The following is a 19,117-nucleotide window of genomic DNA, read 5'->3' on the forward strand; positions in this document are numbered from 1 at the left end:
CTGAACTAAACCACCATGGTGCTGTTAAAACATAGTTATGTATCAGTACTAATAACGTAATAACATACACAATTATGTCATTCACAACTCAAAAAGGATACATTACACTCGATCCATCCAGCTGTCCTAGAGTTAGAGTTAGAAATAATCCGTGCTTTTATTTTATTGAGAGTAACTTCTTACAATGACTAAAATTATTATGACCATAGTGTTAAATTAAATTTAATCAATACTGAATGTACGATCATTATGGCACATGAATGTGAAATGGCTTAAAATGAAAGTGTCATTTGCCCATTTTATTGGGAAAGTTAAATCAGCAGCAGGAAATCAGCTGCAGTGGAAGAGTGGCAGGAGCTCACGAGGAAGAAAAGTTGTGGCGGTTTCATGTACTACCCATTCTTTTACACCAGGGGGCGCGCAAGACCCAATCTTAAAGAGTTCCTCCGGAAACGTCGCTCATGCAGCTCAGATGATTCACCCTACATCGCCCCGTAGTGTTCACTTCATTGAACCAACAGGTGATTCAGCTGTTCCACTTTCTCTGTGTTAAACATAAACACCACCGACTGCTGTTTCATACTGGTTTCAATAACTGGTTCCTCATGGTGATTCAGTGCAATACAAAGCTAACTAATAACTAAAATAATAATGGTAATAACACAAAAAAATTATGAAGATTATTTCTGAAACTAGAAGAAATGAGTGGGTTGCATAATGTTAGGCTTTCCTTAATTTGATGCTGGCACACAGACAGTGACAGGCTAACAGCCTAAACTGAATAAACATAATTGGGAGCAGCACTTTATGCTGACAAATTTTTATTCCACCGACTGGGGAAAAAAATCCTGGACTTTTTTTTATCAAAAGCAGTGGTTTTAAAAAATGTAGCATCAGAAAAAAACAAACTAAATTATATTTTAAATATTACACTATTTTAAATATACATAGACCTAAAACTAGTGTCTCTAATGGAAATTAATATGATATTAATTTCTGATACTTGCTCACAATAATACATCCACAGTTGTGGTCTATATCCTTACACTTACCAAAAAGTTGAGGCATCTGAATGAACTGCGCATGTTACAGAGGTAGGTGGCAATAATTTAACATGAGGTGTACTAGTGAGGCAAACACTGACCGGGTGGCTTCGTGTAACTTGTGTGTGACATACTGGGCTGGAGAGAGAGAGAGAGAGCAGAGCAGAGCAGAGCAGTCGCACCTTTCACAGCTCTGAACAATGAAACGCTCCACTCCTTCCTTCACTTCTCTCTACACGGACCAGCAGTAGGAGCTCCACTCTGGAGGAACAAATAAGAAATAACTTAATATTCGGCCTTGTATCCAGACATCCAGCAGGACTCCCCTCGGTCAGCCTTCACCGCGAGCTGTCGGTCCGAGTGGTCGCGAGGCACCGGAGGATGAAAGTAAACTAGGCTTGTTAATTTTTTCCCTCTTTCGGCGCATGTGCAGTCTCTCTCTTCACTTTAACGCGTTTATTTATTATTAAGACAAATCGTTGATGTGGTTAAATCGATACTTTTTTTGTCTTTATTCCCTTAACCTTTGTCCGCTCGTGGATGTGCCGAGTTAACTGCTCTTTCGGCTTTGAGTAAACAGTGAAAGGCAGTGTTGTAGTACATTAGGACAACGAAATAGTAAAAAGGAGAAAAGGCTACATCAATATGCAAAAGCAGGAGCAGATGGTAACCTGAGTCAGTAGAGGTAGTGCAAGGTGCATGGCCTCTTTAGCGCCACATTGCCAAGACCTCTATTGCCACACTGTGCTGTGACTCTGCTGTTGGATATGTGAGCTACTCCATCTGTATCGTAAACTATATAAACACACGATGTATTTTCAGGGCTTCTTTAGTGCCAGCTGACCTTTTAAAACTCATTTTTTGGATATAGGCTTGTGCCTGGTTTCATTTGCTTTTTTCTGATGGCTAACTCTCATCTTTTCCCAGCAGAATCAGGAGAAGTAAAGCGATGTGAACGGTGACTGGAATGTAGGATTATCATCTGAGCTCGAGTGGAAGGAGAAAAAAAATCAGACTATAAGATTACACATTTCCTGATCTATGCAGCCCTACAATGCCTTTGAGGTTGCAATGTCTTCTCTACAGCATGTTATTCTGCAGGATAAGGACACGGACAACGAAAAGAAGCTGGACTGGAGCTACATCGAATGGGCTGAAAATGAAGTTGTCACAACAGGTGTGGCGGATGCTGAGACGCAAACGGACTCGCCATCTTTTGAGCACAAAGAGAGCCAGACCAGTAACCCAGTCATAATGCACATAGATCTCAAACGGACACACTCCAAAATGAGACATTTGTCTTTGGTAAACCCAGACAACTCGGCTCCACCTTTCTTTCAGTTTGACCGCCAGGCTCCTGGACGTATCTCCACATCTCCCACCTTGAGGAGGATGAGGAGCACCCGACGTCCTCAGATAGATTTTAGAGAGCCTCACAGGATGGGGAGCACTCAGGAAGAGCAATCATCTGCAAGCACGGGATCCCCCATAAGTCCCCTGTCACCAGGACACCGAGTAGATTCACCTCTTGCAGCGAGCCCACTCTCTGACGGGGAGGCCGATCATCAGCCAGTGTCATCCTCAGGCCAACAGCGAAGCAGATCGCATAGATCAAAGACTTTTGACAACAGTATCACTTCTGTGGAACAAGAATGTCACAGTGCTCATCCTTTTCTTATTAAAGACAATGGATTTCCTGAGGATGAAGTTCAGGTGAGCTTTTACCACGTATTTGTAAATTTAGTGTTTGCATATTTACTCAGGAAAAAGACGATTTTTCATAACCTTCACACCAACCTCTTCCCCATCACCACACATAAATTTCCTGTAATCTACTGCAGATTTTTTTTTCTTTTTTGGCAAAGTCTAAAAATTAAATGGTTGCACATTCCTTCCTTGAGGAAAACCTTCATTCCCTCAATTGGCCTTGCCTCCCGCAGTGGTCACTCACAATGCAAGCTTTTGACAGCAAATGAATCAGCAGTTACATGCACTGACAGCTCTGACCAAGCCCACTGCCTGGAGAGCCCTGGGAAGTGCTCTCCTCGGGCCCCTATTCACCGCAGTCAGCAGTCACCTAATAATGGAGGGGTCAGTGAGCGATGGAAAAAGATAATGGGGAGATCTATTCATCAGCTCACGGTATTCAAGTGAGCCGATCCTCAATAGAGCACCGGCATTCTCCTCCAATATCAGAGGCTTTTGAATGCAAGCGACCACTTAAAATACAGATTCAAATTTGAATGTCTTTGAAAGTGATATAGTGGTGTTGTTAGCGGCAGGAGGTCTGTGAACCCTCTGCTTGGTCCTGACTGTGGAGCGAGACAGTGTCGATGTGGCGTGTAGTATAACTGCTGATTTGGAAAGATGAGGTCACTAACAAAGTTCTTTTTTCTTACAGGAGAAGGAATCCTGCCATGATAGGTAAGTGTACCTTGGACTGTTTTGCATGTTGTCTGTGTTACCCTATCGTAAAACTCTTCCTGGAACGGATACAGCTGTCACATATGGTTTCTTTTTTTATTTTTGTCCTTCTGTTTCACCTGCTCACAAAAACAACCCAAAATCCGAGCTACAACATGTCAGAGTGCCTCTGAGTTGTGTGCTCTCTTGGTGCTTGAGAGCAAGCGAGGATGATTGGACCTTTGCTTTGAGGATCCCTGTTGTGCACTCATTGTCACTCGTGTCTTTGTTAATGCTTCATAAGCTTGGTGGGTTAAGTTTTGAGAGTCCTGTGGTTATGTATGGGCTCATTAAGGCTGTTTTCCCTTACTGCCGCCCACACCCCTCCTAATAGGCGTCCAGGCTCTTCCCCTCACCGGATAATTAGGCAGCTATTGTCCCTGTAATTACACCCTGGCACTGTGCCTCTTACAGTGACCGGGCCTTTGCGAGCCTTGGTTGGGACAGTCTTGTTTGGGAGCATCATTATTTCTCTTGTTATGCATGAACAAAGCGGCCATTTTTACAAGTGCTCTCTGTAGCAGAGAGGCGGACAAAGAGAAAGCTTTCTGAGCTGCCACAAACCAACAGGATGTCATTGTGAGGATGCTGTGGAATGAACTGCAAGGCGACACTGGCCTGGTATGAAGAGGTAATCGTACCTTTCGTGCCACATGTCCCCTCAGGTGCTACTGCCGACTGTTATCTGTCTCTCTGTTCAGCATCTTTACATTGATCTGGACGTGGGTGTCGTATCAGTTTACCAGGAAGAAAACGGCCCATCCAGTGAGAGCGAAGAACAGTTGGTGCTTTCACAGTTGAACAAAAGTGTCCTAGAGGAAAAACGTACCAGGTTACCCCCGCTCAGTTGTAGACTGACTTATCCTCCAAGTGTATGAGTTGGCCCTGCAGCTATGTGGCCTACATGTGCACTCGAATTAGTCTCGTAGGGTACTTTTGCAACTGTGCAGCCACAGCAGCAAGAATGCAGGTCCTGTGTGAGGGGATGTGTTGCACCGTGAGGGGAAGAACACTTCCTCCTTCAATCTAATGAAGAAGTTTTACATAAATTGTTCCTGCATTTTCTTCCCCTTGCTTTTACTTCTGCTCCACTGTATTGTATTGTCAATCTAAACAGGGGCATTAGCCCTCATCTGTCAGTCACACTTCCTTATGGTTTTTAGCCACATTGTGTGTTGCTGTTATCTGCCCTTAATCTGTTACTTTCATCACTACTGATTCCTGCTTAAATTCTCCTTTTTGAAGTCAAAGGCACTAAAATATTTAAAAGCCAAACCGCAGAGTGTTGACGTGGGTCACTGACCGCTTGTCGATCAGTGTCAGCGTGTTCAAAGTGAGCCTTAGCTTTAGCAGAACCTTGTGTCCTTTTTTATGGCTGTATGCAGTCATGTTTAACGACTGCAGTTGTCTATTTAGCATTGGGACGGTTTAATGTCATGCTGTCACCAATCAAGTTCCTCCTTTTGGGCTTTTACAACAAATGAAAACATTTCCATGGCCGTGCCCTTTCTGGATATTTAGCCTGCATATTCCAGGGTCAGCTTCCATTGCTTATGAAGATTTATCACTGGGCTTTTAATTTTTAATTTCAACATGTGAACGTCCATTTTTGCTTTCAGCAATAATCCCAGAAGTGCAGCAGCAGCAGAGGATAAGTCAAAACACTTGAGAACAGTGGCCGTTTAAGCCCTGCCTGAGGCTGAGAGGCAGGCCTGTGTTTTTCCAGCCACAGCCATGCCTCAGTTACTAGCTATGAAAAGCAGACCAAGCGGATTATAACTGGCACACACTGACAGCTTGCCTCCTTCCACACAAATAGGGCGATCCATTAACAAGCATCTATCCACGGATAACCAGACACATAACACTTATCCTATGTTAATCGCCGGGTTGCTGCACAATGCGGATGGTGTTTCAGTGGTATCCCAACAATGTAAAACCACAAATAGGAATTCTGTAATTTCCTGTTGCTTGTATGATTTCCATTCTTTTAGAATATAATACACTTACAATGGAGTAATAATCATTGAACTGTACATTTCTGATGTCTGATGAGCTTTTCTTCTTAGTATGAAGAACTCGTTTTTGGTTTTTTTGGTTGTTTTGTCTTTTCTTTGTTTGCGTATTTGGATTTTTTTCCATCTTAAATTGTCCACCTGTCCGCTTTTGTGTCCTCAGGCTTTATCAGAGGAGACGGAGCTCCGTCGTCGTGAGTTTGCCCGGCTTGGATGTTTCTCCAGGAGATCTTTTCGTGTCCAATGGAGCAGCTGACTTACTAAATGACTCAAACTTCGCAGGTACCTCTGTCAGTCCCAGCAGATTGCAGTCTGCCCTCTGTTTAGGTGATGCTTGCTCATGAACTAGTATGGGTCTGTTATTGAGTCAATATGTCTATTGTTGTAATGCTTCACAGCAAAATGAACTTCCTGCTTCCTGCTTGGTTGTATCGTGTCCTTTCTTGTTGTTATGGTGATCGACTCAAATGTGTGCACAACAGCTAGATTTTTTTTTTCAGTTTACTTTATGAATTTCCATGAACTTTTTATTTTTAGACGTGGGACTCACCAGGCACGCCACCATACAATATCATCGCAATTTTTAGGCATGCGATATCCTGAGTATCTGCTAATTACATCCGTACCTGTTTTATCCAGTAACACAAAGATAAAGTTATCTCACTTCACTTATGTTTTTTGGCTGCAAAATGAGGTTGCTAAGCATACCAACACCATCAATAAAACCTCCCATAAATGTTACCCTAATGCAGAGTCAATCTGCTAATCACTTTGATATCAATTAAGTTTGCTCGGCTAACGTTATGTCAGATGATGGTGCATGAGATGAGCCTTCCTGTTTATAGTATTCTCAGACTATTTAAATTTATGACTAAATTATATTTATTTGGTATTCCTGTTTAGATGCAAGTAAAAATACTACAAAAATACTGCAAAATGTTTTTTCCCCACCATTATTGATTATTGAAATACTTGAAAGCTACTTTGACTAAATGTTTAATTTAGTACTTTAATAAAAGTTTGTTTTTTTAGCTGAATTTCAAACCTCAAACTAAGTTCATTAATGATTATAATTACTTTTTTATAATGAAGGTAATGGTTTTATAGCATTAAATTTATTCAAAGTCAAGATTATTGTAAGTTACATCTTATTTTATTATTACATCTTTACTAAAAGTGTGGTTTATAACTTTATCTACACACCTATAAAACAGACAGACTAGAGATAATCTGTAGAAAGTGCTATATAGAGTTATGAGTAGACATCAGTCTAGTGTTGTTGTGTCGTAAAGGGAGCATTATTTGTATTTCTAGAATTTAAAAAAAGCAAAAGGACAGAACTTGTGGTGGTCACTTTACAAAAAACAAAAGATTTTTTTGACATTTTCAGCAAGCTGTGATTGGCACTGTCATGTGCGTATAACTTAAAATGCTCACGCTTCTTTTCACTGTCACAACTTTTACAGATACCAAGAAGTCAAAGTGGCCTTTTTCGAGGCGTAGTACGGTAAGTGCATTTGTATTTCTGCTAGTCATCGATGTGTGTGACTGGTGCCAGTGGCATGCTTGTAATTTGTTTTGATGTACTTTGTTTTAGGAGTGAGCAATTGGCTTGGACATTGTTCTCTGACCCACTTCCCAAAGCAGATTAGTGTGTTTCCTCTTATCCCTTTTGGCCCACACAGCTTTTTGTAATTGGTCAACACTTGAAATGCAGAACTTGAGCCAAACTTGTTAATTTAGTTTTGAAACTGCTGGGTTGTTATGTGAACAGATATTAACAACAATTAGGCACACACCCTTTTTTCTTGGGTAGTGCAACAGCCCTAAAAATCTGCCTAATGTGTTGCCTAATTTTTTTTTCCCTTTCAGAGTAAAGGCAAGCCGCAGACATGCACGGTGTCAGATATTGAGAAATATCTCTCAACTGCACAGATTCAAGACTGGAGAAACTTGGAGCTTCAGAGATATAAGGCAAGAAATGAGCGCTATTAGCTGCTGTTTGTTTTGTAAATCATCGTGTTGGTTCTGTACGTTCACTGACTTTGTGATCCAGGCTTAGCCATCCAGATTCCCAAGTCAAATACAACTCAGTGTTTGCCAGATGACTCAGAAATGAGAAGCTGACAGTTACATGGAAGCTCCTACAATGTTTGAATGACACAGACTGTGTAAGAACCAGAATTTCTAGGCAGTGACTACACAAGTCGACCTGTATATGTACACAAACAAACACTGATGTACTCCTGAATCTATAATAGTGGCAGATGGAAATTTACAGCCATAAAATAAACACGTTTGCTGAGATTTCTGTGGAGGATGCAGCCTTTACTTTGAGTTATAGCTTCTTGTCTTTTTGTGTATCTGTGAGCAGGACTACTCTCTGGCTGAGTTCCTGCAAGACCAGTCTTCCCAGGTCAGTGCTTCCTCTGACCCGCAGGGCTTCAAGAGACAAGAGACCATCTGGGAGCTCTTCACCAGCGAGTGTGTTTACTTCATGGATCAACTCATGGTTCTCAAAGAGGTGACTCTTTCCCTACAGAGCCTCACAATGCACACATACACACAATCACAAAAACACACACAGGATCACAAATAAATAGACCAAACCCAAATGCAACTGAACACCTGCTTCTTTGTATTCTTCTCACTGAATTCCCGCCTTTGGAGTTCGTGTAAAAGTCTCTTTGGATTTTCCCCGTCTTTCCACCAGTGGATTTGAAATTTAATGCTGGCATGAGAGAGACCTTGAACCTATTCTCTTTCTGCTTTATTTGTGCCTCTCAGGTGTTTTCGGCTACGCTCACAAACCTGCAGGTGACCAACTGCCTGACTGATATTGACTCATGGAGGCTGTTTGCGAATCTCAATGAGCTTTGCCTGGTGAGAAATGATGCAAATCATTTGCATGAGGAGTTTGTGTAAATCATTTTTAACAACAGTTGCTTTCATATCCTTAAAACAACATGGTTTGGTGTCACATCAACATAAAGTTACTATGAAAGGGCTAATGATGAGTCGTTACAGCTGTATTATTTTAAAATGCTAGCTTTTTATTTAAAGCTTATTTAATGGTCAGCAAAAAATAATGTGGTGTAAAAAACCTTTGTTAACAATTATCTTAACATAATACCTCGGTGATATTATAAAAATGTCACATGGCCCTGTGGTGACATTTGACACTGTTTTCTGCTCCAGGTGAGCTCAGGTTTCCTAAACAGCCTCCTCCGCGTTATCAAGAACATGTTGGAGATTACTGAGGGTGGCAGTCCCACCCTGCTGGATCTGCTGGGGAAGGCAAGTTTGATTCACATTTGGACTCTGTGACAGCAGTGTTCACTAGCCCGCTGATAAGACAATCAAAATAGATAGAAAAAGTATGAATGATATGCTCATCTGGATTAATTATTATATAATCCTTAAAGTATTTTCATAAACAGCTTTTTTTTTCAAAGACTTGAAAAATAGCTGCATAGTTTGAATTTATTAACCTTAAGCTCTTATTTGGGAAGCATTCTTATTTTCTTCTAGCTATTAAGGATCAGCTGGACTTGATATAATGTGCAGAAAAGCCAAAATGTAATATTCTCGTACAGTTGAGGTCAAACATTTAAGTACACTGATCATTTTTTGGTAATTTTTTATGATTTCTTTGGACTGTTCATTTTCCAGGGTAGGCTGATTGTATAGCATATATCTTTAATGACTTCAAAAAACAAGAACTGGGTACACAAGTTGGACTTTATTTTGGATTTTCTCTAATCCACACGGGATTAAAAATGCACATACAGGTATTTAATCGCTCGTTAGGGTGGAATTTGAGTTCATTTAAATTGCTTGGTTTGTTGGCACATACCTGGCCTTTAAGCATAGCCACATGAGAGGAATTTGTTTAGGATGTTCAAGAACAACTTAGGAACCACCGAGGCTCCAGCCTGCTATGAACTGGTAACTGCACAAGCGTTTTACATCACCATGGACTGAGAGAAGCTCCTGCTCTAAAATCGACAGCTTCAAGCTGGACTAGATTTCTAGCTGCCCACATGGACAAAACACATTCCACAGAGTCTTATAGCCCAATAATCAAGTGTGATAACTAGTGCCCGGGAAAGTGTCCCCTTAATGCAGATGTTTTTTATGAGAACACAAATACACAGCTGAATTTACTTTCTTTCTTTCACGATGCTCTCACTGACCAAATTTAGCATGCTTGCATTTAAACTGTACTTTGAAATCTACGTATGTGCTTTGTTATTATCTGTTCCATCTTCCTTTCTCTCATGACAAGAGCGTGTTGAAAATATGGCATCTTCAAAGCTCGCTGAGAAGGGAAAAGGTTACCTAACTCTAGTTACAATTACATAAAATTATTAAAAGTTTAACAGAAACATCACAGGACAATCTTAGACGCATGTATGCCATTACAAACACACACTGGACATTTTTGTGCATGCATGTGTGCATGCGGCATCCTCTTTGTGCTTTTTTACGATATGTTTATCTGCAGCTTAACAGCTGATGCGACCCAGCAGCCTGTATCCCAGTGTTTGTCTAACACTACTGTCTGCTGGCAGGCTTTCCAGGAGAGCATATGCCACTGCCTGCAGACGTATTGCCTCAACTACTCCACGGCTCTTCTGTATCTGGACAGTCTGAAGCCCAGAGAGGACTTTGGGACTTACGTGAAGGTACAGGAGAGGTCTTACTGGTGTGTGTCTGTGTGTGTGTGTGAGCGTGCCAGTCAGCACAGTGGGAAGGACGCTGTGTACCATGACAATGCAGCAGGTGTTGTGTGCCAATGTGAGAGAGGACTCACAGGAGCATTGGTGCCCAAATAGCAAACAATCAGTTCAGTGTCACAGCAGCCTGCCAATGGGAGGAATGTCACCGTTTGTACCTTGTGTAACTTTCCCTGTCATCATGCTGGCGTGTTTGCTGGAACTGTCACTGTGTTTGGTCTTACATATAATTTCTTCTCACAGGCATTTCACTGCCCATCCTCTCCCTCCTTCCCTACAAAGTCAAGTCCTTTCAAACATTTGACCTCACTCGTTCTGTCACTGTACCCATTCTTTGTCCCTCCTTTTTTCTCCTCAGTGGTGTGAGAGGAGCAAGCAGTGCCGAAGGCTTCACCTGCGTGACCTGCTGGTGGCACCGCTGCAGAGGCTAACTCGATACCCGCTGCTGTTGCGGAATATCGCAAAGAGATGCCAGAAGGAGGACGAAGCCCGAGGGCTGGAACTTATAGCAGAACAAGTGGATAAATCGATATGTGAGCACTGAATTCGAAAATTCCCTTCTGTTATCAAAATGCTCTCCTTTTGATTTCGGCTGACCTCATTAGGAGACTCTGCTTGGCTAAATTTGCTTTTACTGTTTCAGTCCTGCTAAATTAAAGCGCCTGCACAGGTCTCGTCACCTTGCAAAATGAATGTTTTGAGTCAGGCGTCTGAGTAATGTTAATCAGCTGATCATGACTCAGGTGTTTCTTCAGCACGACGTGTTTGCCTCCTGGTGGTTTACAAACATATCTAGATAGAAGGGCTTTTTAAGTGGACGTAAGTCTGTCAACATAAACAGGCCAGCTAGTATCAGTGCCTGTCAGCACACAGGTTGCATGCTTTGGATATCAGCCAGGAGGCCTTGACCATTTATTTTTCACTGCAAGCCTCTGCTTGCAGACCTGTTTTGGCGGTTTATTATATAACTGGAAGGACAGGCTGTGGGAAATGTTCTACAGCCGTTCAACTCAATGTCATGTTGCCGCGTTGAACAAATAACCGTACCAAACGAAACTGCTCAGGGTTCAGAAATCTTTAATTAAACCTTGTCCCATAACCATTAAAAAGGTGTGTTTTACCACACCTTTTAAAAGGTTATGATTGTGTAAAGCGTAGGTGACAATGAGTATTGTAATCACAGCTAGGATGTGTAGACCAAAGTCCTCTGTGGGTGTGGGGGATATTTACTGTAAAAGCAGAGACAGCTGAAATCTCTCGCGATATGGTCACGCCCATGTATGGCATCACTGTGTAGCATTATAAATGAATGTAATCATTATGCACTTTGGTACATTATAAAATGCATATTTTACATAGGTATATGTTACGTAAAATAAAAGGCATAGGAAATGTAGCAGGAGTTTTGTGTGACGTGTCAGACATGAATGAAGTTGTCAGTGACCAATTTGAGTCTGAGGACCTGTTTTTGTCCTTAATGACATTCAGTCTCCTGTCCTCTCTGTTTACAGGTGATTTAGAAGGAAAGGTCAAATGGCTGGATAACTACCAGAAAGTGAAACAGTTGAGAGATGCCCTGGTTTGGCTGCCTGTATGGGAGAGGGACAAGCGTGCTTTCATCCCTGAGGTCTGTCCTGTGTTTGTGTATATATTGCTATTTGGGTGTGTTTGTGTCTTCAGGAACTGTGTTGAAAGAGCAACGTGTCACACAGATGTGCCAACACTTTATCCTCCAGTGCCTGATGATCATCAGATAAACTGATCAAATTATCAGAAAATCAGATCTGAAAGCAATGAATAGCAGTATTTAGAGTTTTACAGTGTCATTTGATAATAGTTCAGTTTCACATCTTTAAATATTAGCTTCAATTTGAATGGGAGGATGACAGCGGCACTATTCTTCTTCGTCTTCTTTTTTCCAAGAGAGTCTTTCTTCCCTGTCATTGTAGGTGGATTAACACTTCTGTTTGTATTCTCTTCATCTGTAGTTATTTTATCTTCACTTTCTCTCTGCCGTACATGTGGCAAGGGAATGGGCTTTGCATACAGAGCGAAATAGAAAGAGCAGCAAACACTTGGTGTAAGTGAGAGCAGTGAAAGGAAGACAGTTAATGAATAGCTTGATTTCATAGCACTTATACTAAGGTAATAAGTCTGTCATCCAGGTGCAGAGCACGCTGTGAAACAGAAAGACTCAGACACCAGAGGAGAGAAACTTGCATGTGTGTAAATGCACTTATTTTTTTCCCTTTTGTTTTAATGGGACCAGCCCACCCAACAGTTGTATGGGGAAAGAGCTTCTACTGTGAAACCACCTCCCAGTTTGTATTTGGAAGACAGATACCTTCTAAACTGATTAAAACATTCCTTTTTGAAAAGTTAACTTATAGTTGCTGCTATAGTTTTGCTGCTACAGGCTTCTGGGAGATTTCCTGTCATACACTGTGACACACATTCTCTTCCGAAATTTGTGTTTTGTCCTGTCAGATTTTTTTTTCTCTTCTCTTTCTCCTCACCATGAACCAGTTCCTTGAAAGCTGCCCCTCAGTGAGCCTGGTTCTGATCCGGAGGTTTCTTCTTGTTAAAAGAAAGCTTTTCCCAAGTGCCTGCTCATAGGGGGACTGTATAATTGTTGTAGTCTTTGCTTTTACATTGCAAGTTATATAGTAAAGCATAAATTGCCTTGAGGAGGACTATTGTGATATGGTGCTATATAAACAAACCTGAACTGAAGTGAACACAGATAGCAGTGGTAGAGAGTTGCGATGTGTAAGTCTTACATGTAAATGACTTGTTGCTGTAAATGACCTCATTAATATTTGGTAAAGTGTTTTGTAAACTTATGAGTGGCTATTATATTGTTGGAGTGAATGCTTTTATTTTGAAAGTCACAGAGCGACAAGGTGCCGTAAATCAAGTGGCGTAAACCATATGGCAGAAGCGCGAGTTTTAATGCACAGAGAGAAGGTGTGCTCTATGGTTAATGGACGGGAATGGGAAAAAGAACGGCTATTAAGGTGCAACACTGAGTCGAAAGCAGTTTCAACCGGGGATGCTACAGTAAGAGCTTGACCCCAGCTGAGAAGAGCTCCATCCCACGCTCAGCATCGAGGTCCCAGTTCCACAGCTCCACACAAAGTCTTCTGGGATCTGATGGTCAACTAAATTGCCCCGTCCTCAGCATGGAAGCATCTGAAGAAGAGACAGAGTTTGCGGAGGATCCCAAGGCCAATGAGGAAGAGGAGCCTCCACACTCTGTTCGTCGAAGGAGGCCTACTGAAAAAATGCAAGCGTATCAGGAGGAGGAGGCCCACAAGAAAGAAAAACGGCTTCTCAAAGTTTATGATGAATGGAAAAAACAAGTACGTAAAACACGAGAGCAATTAAAAGGAGACTTAACAAACAATCAAATTGCTTCACTCATGGACATGTTAGAGAATGAAAAGGAGAATGTCATAAAGTTGTATATGGAAATTAGAGAAAACATTACTCCCTCGAGTGGCACAAGGCGACTCATAGACGCATGTGAAGCAGTCACCAGAGACATTATCAAGATTGCTCATGAAAGACTCTCAGGCATAGATGACTATGATAGGGACAAGGTAAAGATACGTCTCCGTGAGCTTCTTGAGCCAGACTATGCTCAGTCCATTTACAGTTCCTCAGTCACGCACTCAAGTAAAAACTCTTCTGCCAGTAAGTCATACTCTGCAATGTCAGTAGTAGCTGTTAAAAGAGCAGAGGCTGCAGCAGAGTTAGCAGCCAAAGAAGCAGAGTATGAGGTGTTATTAGAGGAGGAAAAACAAAAGGAAAAGATTCAGCTTTTAGAAGAAAGGCAAAGAAAGGAGCTCGAATCTCAAAGGCGTGAGCTAGAGAAACTGAAGGCTGAAAAGGAGTTAAAGGCTGCACGAGCTAGACTAAGGACCTATGACACTGAGATAAAGAGTGAAATCAGTGCCTCTGATGTTGACTATAGTAACACTGCTCAGAAAGCCCCCACAGTTTCTAATCTCAGTAAAGTCCCTGACAACAATGTAGTGTCTGCCTCACTTCCACAAACAGATGTCCTCTACTTAGCACAAGCAGTACTGGATAGTGTTGCATTGAACAGACTGCCAGTGCCAGAGCCCTCCACGTTCACAGGTGACCCAATACAATTCATAGAGTGGAAAGCTTCCTTTACTGCTCTCATTGATAAAAGGAACATCTCACCTGCTGACAAACTGCACTACTTAAAGAAATACATAGGAGGTCCAGTTCGACAAACGCTTGATGGCATCTTCTATAGAAACGACAGTGAAGCATACAGAGATGCATGGGAGCGTCTCAACCACAGGTATGGACATCCATTTGTGGTACAGAGGGCTTTCAGAGAAAGACTGGCAAAATGGCCAAAGATCCAAACAAATGACTCCACAGGATTCAGGGCATTTGCTGATTTCATTCAAACATGTCACGAGGCCATGCCCCACATTGAAGGCTTAAGCATTCTCAACGATTGTGAGGAGAACCAAAAACTCGTTCAAAAGTTACCAAACTGGGCGGCTGCAAGTTGGAATCGTCAGGCCACTCAGTTTATGAAAGAAAGTGGGAAGTTTCCAGGTTTAAAGGACTTTGCCAAGTTCATGTCTTCTGAAGCAGAGATCATGTGCAACCCGATTACATCATTTCAGGCTCTCCACTCTGTAAACTTCACCACAGACACTGGTAAGGGCTGCCAAAAGGACAAAAGGCCCACCTCTAGTGTTCTCCATACCCAGGCGATAACTGAGACTGAAAATAAAGGTCCAAATGTTAAGGCCCCATGCATGTTCTGTCAAAACAACGGACATAAACTTCACAGTTGTCCACAGTTCAATGGAATATTGCTTGAGGAACGAAGGAAATATATAAAGGAGAAAAAACTCTGTTATGGTTGTCTTAAACCCGGACACAGCGCAAAGAACTGTAATTACAGACTTGTATGTGAAATGTGTAAGAAAAAACATCCTACCTGTCTGCACGACTTCAACTATAACAATGATAAATCAGCCTCAAACCAGCCACAAACTCAGATCAGCACAGAACAGGCTGCAACCACCCTGTCTCTGAATGCAGAAGCCAGTGAACAGTGCGTGAGCACCTCCATGATTCTACCAGTATGGGTTTCTTCAGAGCAACATCCAGGTACAGAAAGGCTTGTTTATGCCCTCCTAGACACGCAAAGTGACACCGTGTTCATTGACCAAGATGTGTCTAATAACCTCCAAGCTAAGGCTACCCCAATAAGGTTGAAGCTCACTACACTGCTTGGTAAGGATGTTGTTGTGCCAAGCGAACGCATCTCAGGTCTCAAGGTAAGAGGCTATAACTCCTCAGAAATGATTGAACTCCCTCCTGCTTACACTAAAGAATGTATACCAGTTAACCGCTCTCACATTCCTACCTGTGAAACGGCAAGGCGGTGGAATCATCTCAAGGAAATAAGGAACGAGATTCCTCCACAGCTAGAATGTGAAGTCGGCCTTTTAATTGGCTACAGTTGCTCTAAGGCACTAGCTCCAAAGCAGGTAATCTTAGGAGGCGAGAACGAACCCTATGCAGTTCGCACAGCATTGGGCTGGAGTATTGTAGGCCCGACATCATCTTATGGTGACTCTTCTAGCATGTCTACTGTGTGTCACAGAGTTGCAGTTAAAGAGCTTCCCCTAGTGACTCCAGCTGATGTAATCAAGGTCCTTGACTCTGACTTTAAGGATAACGACAAGGATAACAAGTCAGTGTCTCAAGATGACATTCTCTTTCTGAACATGTTAAAGGAAGGAATTTACAAAAACACTGAAGGCCATTATGAAATGCCACTTCCATTTAAGGAAATACCTCCACCTGCTGACATCGACATGAACATACCGCTTGGAGACCCAGAGGTTAAGAAGGTGCAGGCACTGAACACGCTCAAAACAGAGAAAAAAGGTTTATCAGACAAGTTAACAAAGTTTTCCTCATGGTACAAAGCCACCCAAGCCATAGCTCAACTCATTCGCTGTGCCAAGGGAGACAAAACAACAGGCCACAGTACAGTACAAGAAAGACAAAATGCACAATGTGTTATTCTAAGAGACACACAAGCAAGTGAATATGCAGAGGAGATAAGGTTGCTAAAGAACGGGAAACCACTTCCACACAAAAGTAAACTGTTTCAGATGGACACTTTTCTTGATACTGATGGACTCCTTAAGGTGGGAGGAAGACTTAAAGATGCTTCATTCTCCTCAATACTGAAACACCCAGTGATAGTTCCAAAAGGTCACCATGTCACTCAACTAATAATAGATCATTTCCACAGTAAGGTGCAGCACCAAGGGAAAGGTTTTACAATCAATGAGATCAGAGTGAATGGATTTTGGATTCCAGGCATCAACAAGGGCGTAGCAAATTTTATAGTGTCAGCATGTAACCGTAGTTAAATGTGACCACAGTTTTGAACATTTAGTTCTTTCCGCCATTGTCATCTGTTTATGTGAACGTGTTTGTTTTTGTGTGCTACCTGTTTGCAGCAGCTACCTGTAGCCCTCACACAGACAGCTCATCTGCATTTGAAATACCAAAGATGCATCTTAAATTAGACACGAGTGACTTGCTCTTTCGCTATCATGCGCATACCTATTTATTAATCCAATAGTATGCAGTTAAGACGTGCTATGCTTAAAGTGATATGTACATGTTACTAGTAGAGGGCCAGGGTGCTCATTCAGAAGCCAACATGCTGAGTTGCTGTCAGATTAATGGAAAGACCGATGTGTCTGAAAAGCGCTAAAAGGTGAAAATGTTTTCTAATGTGACTTTCTTTCTTTTAGAATCTGAAACATCTTCTGAAGGCTGTCACATTGGATAATCTGATTTCTCACAGGAGTCTGCTGCACGAAGGGAAACTCGTCCTCACAGGTGTGTCAGCTGGCATAAATCCAACACATTTCACACGCTTCCTGCTTCGAATTGACTAAAAACTTTACGTCGTCTTTCTGTGGTTAATTCCCAGAGAACGCAAAGCTCATAGACGTCTATATGTTCCTCTTTGATGAATTCTTGCTGATTACAAAGATGAAGAGAAACAAGAAGGTGGGTCACTCATTAACCTTTGCTCACTCTAACCTAGGCTAGTGATAGATATTTAGTGCAAGGATGCCTTAACTACATATCCCTCATAACTTCATATATATGTCCTGACATCCTGTGCAGAGGTCCATAGGTCCAGAGCAGAATCCTCTGAAAAACCTGGAGCTGGATCAGATGCTGAAGGAGGGATGCACCTTCACGGTTCTCGACCAGCCAATCTCTCTAGATCGACTCCAACTTAGAAACATCGATCAACTTAATGCCTCCTGTAAGTAAAATTTTTAAGATTCAACTAATTGAGTTTTCTAGCTCTAAACCCATTTTTTATAAAATACATGTTTGTAGCACATCGTAGCAAAGCAGTCAACAGAATCAAAATATCCTTCAGGGTCACGTCTCTCTGTTTATGTTTGCATGCCATGTGGTGCATTGGTGTTATTAAATGAAAGCATTTGTACTTTCTTGACAGCATCGGGGTTGCCTCATTCTTTCATAGTAATGCACCAGAACCGCTACCAACAGTGTATTGGTGCATTCATCCTGCAAGCTGCGTCAGAGGCTGTCAAGGTAGATCAATTCAACTGTGAATACCTGAAATGTTTCCAAAGAGAGCATGCAGGACATAGATCACATTATGTTCAGAAGAACAATGTGTCATAAGTTTATCCAAACATTTCTGCCTTGTGCAAAACATCATTGCAAGATGTGAACTCTTCAGAGGCCTGAAAGTGAAGCTAAAATATTTTAAATGATTTCTAAATTCAGTTTGTATGCATGTCTGTTCAGATTTATTTATAGTAAAAAATTCATAGCTATACATTTAATCTTTTTAAAGGTTTCTGTTATTTTGGTTTAGATGAACAATGTATAGGAAAATAAAAATAAATTGCTGTATTGTTTAATCTTACTTGTGTGAAGCTGTTTAGGACAGCTTACAGCAACAAACATTACAAAGAAATAATAAACTATACAATTTATAATATTATCAGTTAATCAAACTGGTAAATCTGATATTTCTCTTTCTAAACATTTTTTCCCCACCAGAGAGTATGGATGTCAAAGATAGAGGGCGCAGTGACGGCGCTGCTGAAGCAGGACTCTCAGCAGGCACGAGTAAAGAGCTCCTCGCTGTGGCTGGAGTCTTCGCAGATATGACCCATCAAGCAGAACTAGAAGCCATGTGAAAAAGTTTCTACTGTTAATGTGCCCCTGATGTCTTGTAAATGACTGCACTAGCACTAGGATGATTTTGTAAACGGTTTGACTGTGAAGGCAGCTGCTACAGTAGTGTGAAATAAACATCTCATCATGTAGTAAAACGTTGGGTTTAGCGTTCCACACATCATTTCATGCAGTTTTTAAATTGTCTGTGAGCTATTGATCACTTCTGATGTTTTATAGTGCTTCATACAGTACTGTGCAAAAGTCTTCAGCCACCCCTAATTATTTAATATTTTAAAAATAGGATATAGGTGCATTCTAAAGAGCTTGAAAGTTTAGTATGACCACTGCAGCTTGATCTCTTAGGCACGCTTTTTGTAACTTCTTACAGTCCTTCAGGAACAGTTCTCCAGGCTTCTTGAAAGACATTCAAGGCTCTTCTTTTGATGTTTCTCACTTTTGTTTCATTTTCTGTGCAGACGATCCCACACTGCTTTAGTAATGTTGAGGTCCAGGTTTGTTTTTATATCCAGGTATGGTTTTACTGCACTGACAGTATGTATCATTGTCATGCTGAAAAATGAAGCCGTTGCCAATTAGA

General features: G+C 41.5%; 1 protein-coding gene across 2 annotated transcripts; it reads left to right on the forward strand.

Annotated features, from left to right (window-relative positions):
- Positions 1-1,153: 1,153 nt before the first annotated feature.
- On the forward strand, positions 1,154-18,677 carry plekhg7 (pleckstrin homology domain containing, family G (with RhoGef domain) member 7). 2 transcript variants are annotated; one of them, XM_085461486.1, is made up of 17 exons: positions 1,154-1,430; positions 1,971-2,756; positions 3,445-3,467; positions 5,685-5,803; positions 6,988-7,028; positions 7,394-7,495; positions 7,896-8,045; positions 8,309-8,404; positions 8,720-8,818; positions 10,096-10,209; positions 10,619-10,793; positions 11,772-11,887; positions 17,097-17,184; positions 17,279-17,358; positions 17,479-17,623; positions 17,825-17,922; positions 18,400-18,677. In XM_085461486.1, exons 2-17 carry the CDS (start codon positions 2,085-2,087, stop codon positions 18,508-18,510), a joined length of 2,229 nt encoding a protein of 742 aa, XP_085317612.1. In that variant the 5' UTR covers positions 1,154-1,430; positions 1,971-2,084; the 3' UTR covers positions 18,511-18,677. The 2 variants fall into 2 exon arrangements, with proteins under 2 accessions (XP_085317612.1, XP_085317611.1); XM_085461485.1 differs by having other exon boundaries at positions 1,974-2,756.
- The last annotated feature ends 440 nt before the right edge of the window (positions 18,678-19,117 follow it).

Source organism: Copadichromis virginalis, linkage group LG7, assembly GCF_057382275.1.
Source record: "Copadichromis virginalis isolate Kocher_CV1m ecotype Utaka linkage group LG7, C_Virginalis_male_GT1.1, whole genome shotgun sequence".
Taxonomy (NCBI): domain Eukaryota; kingdom Metazoa; phylum Chordata; class Actinopteri; order Cichliformes; family Cichlidae; genus Copadichromis; species Copadichromis virginalis.